The sequence below is a fragment of the Palaemon carinicauda genome, chromosome 1 (assembly GCF_036898095.1).
Source record: "Palaemon carinicauda isolate YSFRI2023 chromosome 1, ASM3689809v2, whole genome shotgun sequence".
Lineage (NCBI taxonomy): Eukaryota > Metazoa > Arthropoda > Malacostraca > Decapoda > Palaemonidae > Palaemon > Palaemon carinicauda.
Window position 1 is genome coordinate 273,949,248 of NC_090725.1, and position 10,000 is coordinate 273,959,247.

The 10,000-nt window shown below is 36.6% G+C and overlaps 1 protein-coding gene across 1 annotated transcript in view; it reads right to left on the reverse strand.

Moving 5' to 3' along the window:
- Positions 1 to 10,000, reverse strand: part of LOC137644768 (5-exo-hydroxycamphor dehydrogenase-like) — a 17,124-nt gene that overhangs the window by 82 nt on the left and 7,042 nt on the right. Inside the window, exons 3-10 of the mRNA XM_068377668.1 lie at positions 9,463 to 9,616; positions 5,282 to 5,500; positions 4,840 to 4,978; positions 4,625 to 4,648; positions 2,488 to 2,549; positions 1,736 to 1,862; positions 1,352 to 1,470; positions 1 to 111 (exon numbers count right to left, since the gene is read on the reverse strand). The exon at positions 1 to 111 is cut by the window's left edge and continues 82 nt beyond it. Coding sequence (XP_068233769.1) covers positions 46 to 111; positions 1,352 to 1,470; positions 1,736 to 1,862; positions 2,488 to 2,549; positions 4,625 to 4,648; positions 4,840 to 4,978; positions 5,282 to 5,500; positions 9,463 to 9,616 — 910 coding nt within the window. The 3' untranslated portion in view covers positions 1 to 45. The remainder of the gene's footprint in view (positions 112 to 1,351; positions 1,471 to 1,735; positions 1,863 to 2,487; positions 2,550 to 4,624; positions 4,649 to 4,839; positions 4,979 to 5,281; positions 5,501 to 9,462; positions 9,617 to 10,000) is intronic.

Here is a 10,000-nt window from a genome sequence, read left to right on the forward strand (position 1 = left end):
AGGAATTAGTAACAATAAATGGTGATAATCTATTTTCACTTAGGTTTATTTTTCCTGCGGATTTATTGCTACCCTGAAGAAACGCCCGGACGTCGCAGCCTCAACAGCATTCTGTAATATATACATAAAACATATCAATGAAAAGCTTACAAATAATTTGTATGGGATCGTTTGAAATCAAATCAAAATTTTCTCAGAAGCTTTCCTGGTGCAAAATCAAATGAGCAACTATGCTGCACCAGTTTAGAATAGACTTTCATATAGTATCAACTCACAATAGGACTATCACGTGACTCGCAATGTTGAGTCATAATTATTCTAACATAAAAATTTAGAGTAAATTCAGAAATATTTCAGACTCGCCTAGATTCTGAATAAGACCAATTTTGATTAGTCCAATGATATATCTCTAGGAAGCTTATCGTGACGATAAGGGAGGAATGGAGTCTCGCTTAATTGCAGACATAATATCACATGAATACTCTACTTTATAATAAACCATGTATATTTTGTTATTTTTTATTTATGAACTGATGTCAAATTTATATATGGAACAAGTATGTTTTTCTTTTTATAAAATAACAGATGACTCCGTGCAAAACTCAAGTGAAACTAGGACGTTAGCGTATTTGTTTCGTCAATGGACATGCAGTAGGCTACATGGCTATACCATAGGATACAACAACCCTAAGATTGAAAATTACTTAGGAAAAATATTAGTTACGCTTTAAATTCAATACTGATAGTTGAGGCTGGATCGGGAATAGACTGTAACTCATGTAACTAATGGTAGACCAAATTTTTAAAATGACTGACAGTTAAGATAATATTGGCACTATTGACTAGACAGTGAACAACTAGAGTAAAGCGATTCCATGATAACTGGAACTCATAATCAAGGGATTAGGAAGACAAATTTGGCATTTTTTCCATACTTTAACAGCAATTTGAACCTATCCAACCTATATGCAGAGATGGATAATTATACATAATTGAGATTACATGAGATGGATATTTGATTAAAAGTAAGAAGAGAAGAATGTAACCGAAAGCAATAGACACTTGAAGTTGAGTAAACAGGCTCATGGTATCTGAAGAAATGAACATTAAAAGAAACAAAATATCAATAATCATGAAAAACTTCTCTTAGGATTTTATCACCTATATAGTTATATAAGATTAAACAAATGAAAAAACTAAGATGAATATAGTGAATTTAGCCACGTAGTCAAATAAAGCTGAAGTACCCTACACTAAGAATTAAAAGCAAAGGATATATGGAAATCCGTTTAAAGATTCTGACCTACCAAGGGAGATTACCAAATAAGCGAGTTCCCCCAGAAGAGCTCACCTTGAATTGAGATAGTGGGAAGACTGGTCCCATCAGCGAGGAAAATGGATAACTATCATGATGAAGACTGAGGAACTTCACAGCCTCTTCTAAGTGCTTACCCGTGTAGTTATGCACACCTGGAAGTAGTATCAGTATTTTATTATAATGAAGTTGCTTGTCAGAGTAACTAAATATACAAACCTTACAATGATATGGAGATCATCATTGCAAATCTAAACAGTTCCAGAAAATAAATTCATGATAGAAAAATATCTGTTATAAAAAAGAACTAGCATTTATTTGAATGTAGCATATCTCTATTAGTCTTCAGTTATGGGAAAGTTCTCCCCCAAACCTTACTTTAACATCAAAAGGTAAACATGCAAGTGAGTTTCAACTCACCTACCAACGTGAGACATTTCGTTATGATGGTTTGTGCCAGAACATTCATTCTGGAATCCCTGTGCACAAGACCAATGAGTACATAAGTCCCACCTACCCGCAATGCCCTTACTCCTTGAGGCAAACTCTGAAAGGATAAAGAAAAGTGTGCATGACTAGAGCTAATCCATGAAACAGGCTACGCACTTCTGCAAAAAGTAATTATGCTGTCAGGTTGGCTTTTATTACAGTACATTTAAAAAGAATCAAAGGCATTGTCACTGATGCAATTTACCTAATTATAAAATTAATTATATTTTCGTTAATGTGACAGTAAAGAGGCACGGGTAGAGTTAACAGGAGTTTTTCCCCAGTTTTAGTTCTTTTTTTTTTCTCCTGTCATGTCTAATAGCATGTGATAAAATCCTTCAGTAAAACATTCCAAATCTATAACACTATGGACTGAAAATAAAGTTTATAACATAGCTTTCATAATTTTGAGTTGGAGGAAAGTTGTTAAAGCTGACATGTCATCACAAAATTAGTATTACTTTGCTTGTCCATGGGTTCTTCTGCAGCCAAAGCTTATTTGACATACCATACCATAGGTTTGTTCCTTTTCGTATAATCTTTAACATAGGCAAGAAAAAAAAAGAGAAATCAGCTAAGAGAGTGGTAGAAACATAACCCAGGAGGCAAGTGTCTCTCGGGTGTTAGTATGACATTCCAACAAGTAATAACACAACACTAACGGAGCTCTAATCATTACTTACATCCTTGTTGCCGCACACTTCAAATACGACATCGACGCTGTCAGGTGGAATAACTTCTTCATCTGGAATTTGCAAGAGTAGAATTACAAGACTGAAAGAATGACCTTAATCACAGTGATATGAACACTCAACTGTGTAAATCGTGAAGGTGAATATACACAAATACAATTGCTCTAAGTATTCTAAATCTCTACTATGGATATTTAAGGTAATCGCGTTCTTTCTTTTAATAAATTAAGACAAAACAATTTATCCTTAGATGAATAAAGAATTTAGTCATTTAACAATGGTAAATGGTTGATTAATATAGATTAGTTTATCAAAGGAATATCTAGCCACTGTCAACATTTCATTACAAAATCTAACATTAATATTGGAAAACTTGAGGAAATTTGGCCATGATTTCACCTCACAACCTGTCCCCTTGTTCAAAATCAGTATGATCTATCTACGCAACCATTAAGCGATGAAAATCCTCTAGAGATGTACATATATCCCCTGACATTAGGTTGTGAAAACCGGCTGTTAATGTTTGCGCTTTTTGTATGAAAGCAGGAGCAGAAATTAGTTTTTTTTTCTTTCTTTTCTGTCTCATTTCCTACTATTTCATTCTCTACTTTGCATTTAAAATCCCCCACTTCTTTTATCACTTTATACATTTCCTCCATTTCCTTCTTGGTTCTCTTACTTTTTTTGTGGAACATAAACTACACCTAATCTAATCTAGATGCAACCATCATCCATTTTTTATCTAGAGTGCTTGATAAATTTTATTCTCTCTATTCACTTCAACCGCTACTTTTTTTCCTGTTTTTCTTTAAATCCTATAATTACTCCTGCTCATTCTGTGTCTGTGCTATTGTCATAATTTTCTATCCTTCAATTTATATTTTTCTGCTTTCCCTGATACGTTTCAGACACAAATTACGATGGGCCTAATTGTGTTCACTATATCCTTCCTTCTAATGAGTGAAACTTCTTATACGAATGATTTGCAGCGTCATTTGAAATCAAAAAAAATATTTCTCGTTTCATCAACTAATATGGCTGGATTTATGATATCTAGGTCCTAGATAATCAACATTTTTGGGTACTAATTTTGACATATTCAAGATGCACCCTTGGTGATCAACGGTCTCTGTGTAATACTAAGAATTACGCAAAAATATTTTGCACTGAAGTCTGTACAATTTTGAATTTAAATTTCCATTTCATCAATGAAAAATTAAGAATAGGCAAGTTTTACGACTAGCTTTCTTTTTTAAAAGTAACATAACTTACATAGAGAGAGAGAGAGAGAGAGAGAGAGAGAGAGAGAGAGAGAGAGAGAGAGAGAGAGAGAGAGAGAGAGAGCGTATGTAAAATATGCTATATCTCTGTGAAACCAGATAGCTGACAGTATATGTTTATTCTAGGTCTTCCAATATCTCTTGCTGTAGAAATGTTTCGTTAAGTTTTTTTTTTTTTTTATTCCCAGTTAATATGCCTACATCCCAAAAAAAGGAAAATAGGTTTAGGAACACAGGACTCCGAAGAGAGACGTTATCGAGCGAGATCATATTTGTTTTCGGTAACAGGGATATAGAAACAAGTTTTCATTATCAAGATTGAAAAAATAGCTTACTAACAACAAGAATTACCGGATTTGATTACTCTAAAAAACGCAAATTAAAAGATATAATCGCTGCAAACAGAACAATCTGTTGTACCGATGTAGAAAACAAGCGAATTGATTGTAAATGGTAGAATAGACACCGACTCAAATTACTCTACTGCAATTAAGAATGATTAAGGTTTTAATATACTGTACTATTGATCCAGGCGGGATTTGCTCCCACCCTACTTGCTTTTCTCAATTTATTCGGCTTGGCTGGATATAGGCATCATAGTACCTGTTCCATAAACAATTGCGTGAAAATCTATGCTAAATTTCACCCCTAAAATGGTAACATATAGTTATTTTCTAAGAAATAGTAATGGGAAAATATGTATCAGTATCCTAAGCAGCAGAAAAAATACAAGATGAAGTTAAAATGATAATGGGAAAAGGCGAACAGGGATACCATTGAAGAAATAACAACTGTGGAAAAGTAGATCAAAAGAAGAATTACGATTAAGATAAAATTGAAAGACTTACTTGGTTCAGTTGCATAGGGCCAGGCTATTGAACAAAAAAAAATATATATATTACTTTTTACTAATAATGGATATATGTCACTACTGTACCTATACCTTTACAGACACTAAAATCTGTTATATTCTCTTGAAATATAAACAAAATATACCATATATGTATGTACTTTGTGGAAAAACTAATACATTCGTACATATAAAAACTTAGATGTGATTTACCTTGATCAGGATAAACTGGAATAGCCCCGAATTCCGCAGCCATTGATAGTCTTTGAAGATTCGTGTCAATGCAGTAGACCTTCGAGAAGCCAGCCTCCTTCAGCAGTGCTATGCCGTAAAGGCCGAGCATACCTGCGCCCTGCAGTGACAATAAGAATGTCTCCCATCACATACCTAGCCATAACTATCATTAATATCTGAGGTTTTACTAACAATTCGTAGTAACAACAATATCAACAATAATGATAATGATAATGATGAATATGATAGAGTGATTATTTGGAAATATATTTGAATTCACCTTTGAAATAATCTCTCTCTCTCTCTCTCTCTCTCTCTCTCTCTCTCTCTCTCTCTCTCTCTCTCTCTCTCTCTCTCTCTCTCTCTCTCTCTCTCTCTCTCACTCACATTTTACCACATATAAGTTCCTTTTATCACAGACCTGAATCAAAGCAACCGATGCTCCTTGTTCCCCTGGGCTGGGCACGGGCGGGATCTTCGAAAGCCCATTGACCATGGTAGCCAGGGCACAGTTTATGGGTGCCGCGAGTTGAGGGGTGAGGGCGGGAGGTAGAGACACAATGGTAGTTCCTTTGGGACAACGAATGTGCGTTGAATAAGTACCGAAGAGGGGTGCTCTTTTCATGAGTGCATGACCACACTGGAAGGAAAAAAACAAAGATTTTATTTGCAAGTATATATGCATATTATATACAATAACTACGATTTTGACAGTCATTACCTTACATACACACATATAGTCATCCATACATACACACACATACATATATATATATATATATATATATATATATATATATATATATATATATATATATATATATATATATATATATATAAATTTCTACCTCATACTTGGGATCGAACGCTAGCCCCTTCTAATGAAAGGCTAGGTCGAAACCAACCATGCCACGAGAGGCCATAAAAGATATCGGAACCTGACGCTACCCAGCTGTCCGTGGATTTACCTGGCGAGACATCAGTTTCTTACCAGCGAGTTTTACCCGATATCCCGGCCCACCACGTGACACAATCGGTAGTAATTCATTCAAATTACCCCTAATGAGTCAATATGGATAAATATCAACACAACATCGTGTTCAAATAGAAATAAATTTCTACCTCATACTTGGGATCGAACGCTAGCCCCTTCTAATGAAAGGCCAGGTCGAAAACAACCATGCCACGAGAGGCCATAAAAGACATCGGAACCTGACGCTACCCAGCTGTCCGAGGATTTACCTGCGAGAAATCAGTCTCTTACCAGCGAGTTTTACCCGATATCCCGGCCCACCACGTGACACAATTGGTAGTAATTCATTCAAATTACCCCTAATGAGTCAATATGGATAAATATCAACACAACATCGTGTTCAAATAGAAATAAATTTCTACCTCATACTTGGGATCGAATGCTAGCCCCTTCTAATGAAAGGCCAGGTCGAAAACAACCATGCCACGAGAGGCCATAAAAGACATCGGAACCTGACGCTACCCAGCTGTCCGAGGATTTACCTGGCGAGACATCAGTCTCTTACCAGCGAGTTTTACCCGATATCCCGGCCCACCACGTGACACAATTGGTAGTAATTCATTCAAATTACCCCTAATGAGTCAATATGGATAAATATCAACACAACATCGTGTTCAAATAGAAATAAATTTCTACCTCATACTTGGGATCGAACGCTAGCCCCTTCTAATGAAAGGCCAGGTCAAAACCAACCATGCCACGAGAGGCCATAAAAGATATCGGAACCTGACGCTACCCAGCTGTCCGAGGATTTACCTGGCGAGACATCAGTCTCTTACCAGCGAGTTTTACCCGATATCCCAGCCCACCACGTGACACAATTGGTAGTAATTCATTCAAATTACCCCTAATGAGTCAATATGGATAAATATCAACACAACATCGTGTTCAAATAGAAATAAATTTCTACCTCATACTTGGGATCGAACGCTAGCCCCTTCTAATGAAAGGCCAGGTCAAAACCAACCATGCCACGAGAGGCCATAAAAGATATCGGAACCTGACGCTACCCAGCTGTCCGAGGATTTACCTGGCGAGACATCAGTCTCTTACCAGCGAGTTTTACACGATATCCCGGCCCACCACGTGACACAATTGGTAGTAATTCATTCAAATTACCCCTAATGAGTCAATATGGATAAATATCAACACAACATCGTGTTCAAATAGAAATAAATTTCTACCTCATACTTGGGATCAAACGCTAGCCCCTTCTAATGAAAGGCCAGGTCGAAACCAACCATGCCACGAGAGGCCATAAAAGATATTGGAACCTGACGCTACCCAGCTGTCCGAGGATTTACCTGGCGAGACATCAGTCTCTTACCAGCGAGTTTTACCCGATATTGACTCATTAGGGGTAATTTGAATGAATTACTACCAATTGTGTCACGTGGTGGGCCAGGATATCGGGTAAAACTCGCTGGTAAGAGACTGATGTCTCGCCAGGTAAATCCTCGGACAGCTGGGTAGCGTCAGGTTCCGATATCTTTTATGGCCTCTCGTGGCATGGTTGGTTTCGACCTGGCCTTTCATTAGAAAGGGCTAGCGTTCGATCCCAAGTATGAGGTAGAAATTTATTTCTATTTGAATACGATGTTGTGTTGATATTTATCCATATTGATTCATTAGGGGTAATTTGAATGAATTACTACCAATTGCGTCAGGTGGTGGGCCGGGATATCGGGTAAAACTCGCTGGTAAGAGACTGATGTCTCGCCAGGTAAATCCTTAACAACTGGGTAGCGTCAGGTTCCGATATCTTTTATGGCCTCTCGTGGCATGGTTGGTTTCGACCTGGCCTTTCATTAGAAGGGGCTAGCGTTCGATCCCAAGTATGAGGTAGAAATTTATTTCTATTTGAACACGATGTTATGTTGATATTTATCCATATATATATATATATATATATATATATATATATATATATATATATATATATACATATATATATATATATATATATATATACATGTATATATATATATATATATATATATATATACATGTATATATATATATATATATATATATATTATATATTATATATATATATTACAAGCTAAGCTACAGTTCTAATTGTCTAATTTGAAAACCAAGATGCTATAAGCTCAAGGTCTCCAACATGGAAAAATAGCCCAGTGGGGAAAGGAAATGAATAATATACAGAAGTAATGAACATTTAAAATAAAATATTATAAGAACAGTTACAACATTAAAATAGATCTTTCATGTATAAAATATGAAAACTTTAAAAATAAAAGATGAAGAGAATTAAGATAGAATAATGTGCCTGAGTGTACCTTCAAGCAAGGGAACCCTATCACAAGACAGTGGAGGGCCACAGTATAGAGCCTATGGAACTACCCAAGACTAGAGAACAATGGTTTAATTTTGGAATGTCCCTCTCCTAGAAGTGCTGCTTACCATAGCTAATGAATCTCTTTTACCCTTACCAAGAGGAAAGTAGCCGCTGAACAATTACAGTGCAGTAGTTAATACTTGAGCGAAGAAGAATTATCAGGTGTATGAGGACAGAGCAGTATGTGGGAAGAATAGGCCAGACTAGTCGGTGTATGTGTAAGCAATGTAAAAATGAGCCGTAACATGAGAGAGGGATCCAATGTAGTACTGTCTGGCCTGTCAAATGACCCATTAACTCTAGCAGTAGTATCTCAACGGTTGGCTGTTGACCTGGCCAACCTCTTGTGGTATAGTTGTTCTCTTAGGACATATTCATTAAATTGATCATTAGAAGACACTATTGCTGTTGTTACGTGGAATAGAGTTAAGGAGAGTGCATCTACCGGCAAGGAACTGATCACGCTACTCATAGAGTTTGAGTTTCCGACATCACATGATGGCTTACCTGAAGATGTGCATCTGTAGTGGCAATACCATAACAGGCTATCCCACGTAGATGAAGTCATCATGGTGGACAACAGAATTGTAAGAGCATAAGAACTGTGGAAAAAGATGTTGTGGGGTCTCATTTCCACACACCAAGGCACCAGCATGATGCACAGCAGGATACTAAGCACGGTATTTTGGCCGTGTACCAATAGAGACGTGGAGAACACTCGCTCCAGGCGCAATACGTGCTGGGAAATGTTATGTTCCCAGCCCTACGTGCCACCAGAGCAACAATGCATGCCAAGCAGTCCATTTCAAGTCATTGCAGTTAATATTCATGAAAGACTATTCTTATAATTTGGAACTTGAAATAGAGACAATTCTTCATATCCGTGACCATGCTCTTATTTACTCAGCAATTTGACAACTCAATTTCTTTCAATAGCAACTCTCCTTAACTCTTCTCTTGAACTTGAACGCAGACTCAATCCATCCTCTCAGATATCCTCTATATATTGGGCCACCTCTTACCACATACAGTATATTTTGTAATAAGAAAAATTTTTATAATCAGACTTTAGAATTTACTGAATGATTCTTTCCACTAATGCGTTCCAAATGAAAAGTCTGTTCCACCAACTTTCCTTTTTCTCTTAAGGCCGTCCCAATGGTCGTTGCATCTAAAATGAAAAACTCAAGATTATATCACCACTAACCTTGACTAGATTTTCACACTTATTCGAAAGACCCAAGGAGCAGAACTGGCAATTGTTGCAGGATGCACAAATTGCCCACGTGACCCTGTCACCTACTCGGACATCAGGGCGACAGGATTTCAGTACCACGCCACATCCTTCGTGGCCAAGAACGCTGGAATCAAGGAATATAAAATTACTCTTTGGGAAGCTGGAAACTCAGTGACATGATAATTTGACATATCTCCCACACACGCATAAAAATGTGCCCCATACATAAATTAGACAATTTACTAGTATATTCTAACACGCACAGACACACACACACACACACACACACACACACATATATATATATATATATATATATATATATATATATATATTATTTGTACACATATATGCAATACATGTGTGTGAATGTGTGCATAGCTAATGGACATGAACTAGGGAAAATGCTCAAAGACTACCTTTTAAACATTTTAAATTTGAGTGGGGGATACTTTAAAGATATAAGTGATAAGTGACTAAACAACCAATTAGATTTTTAAAACCAGGG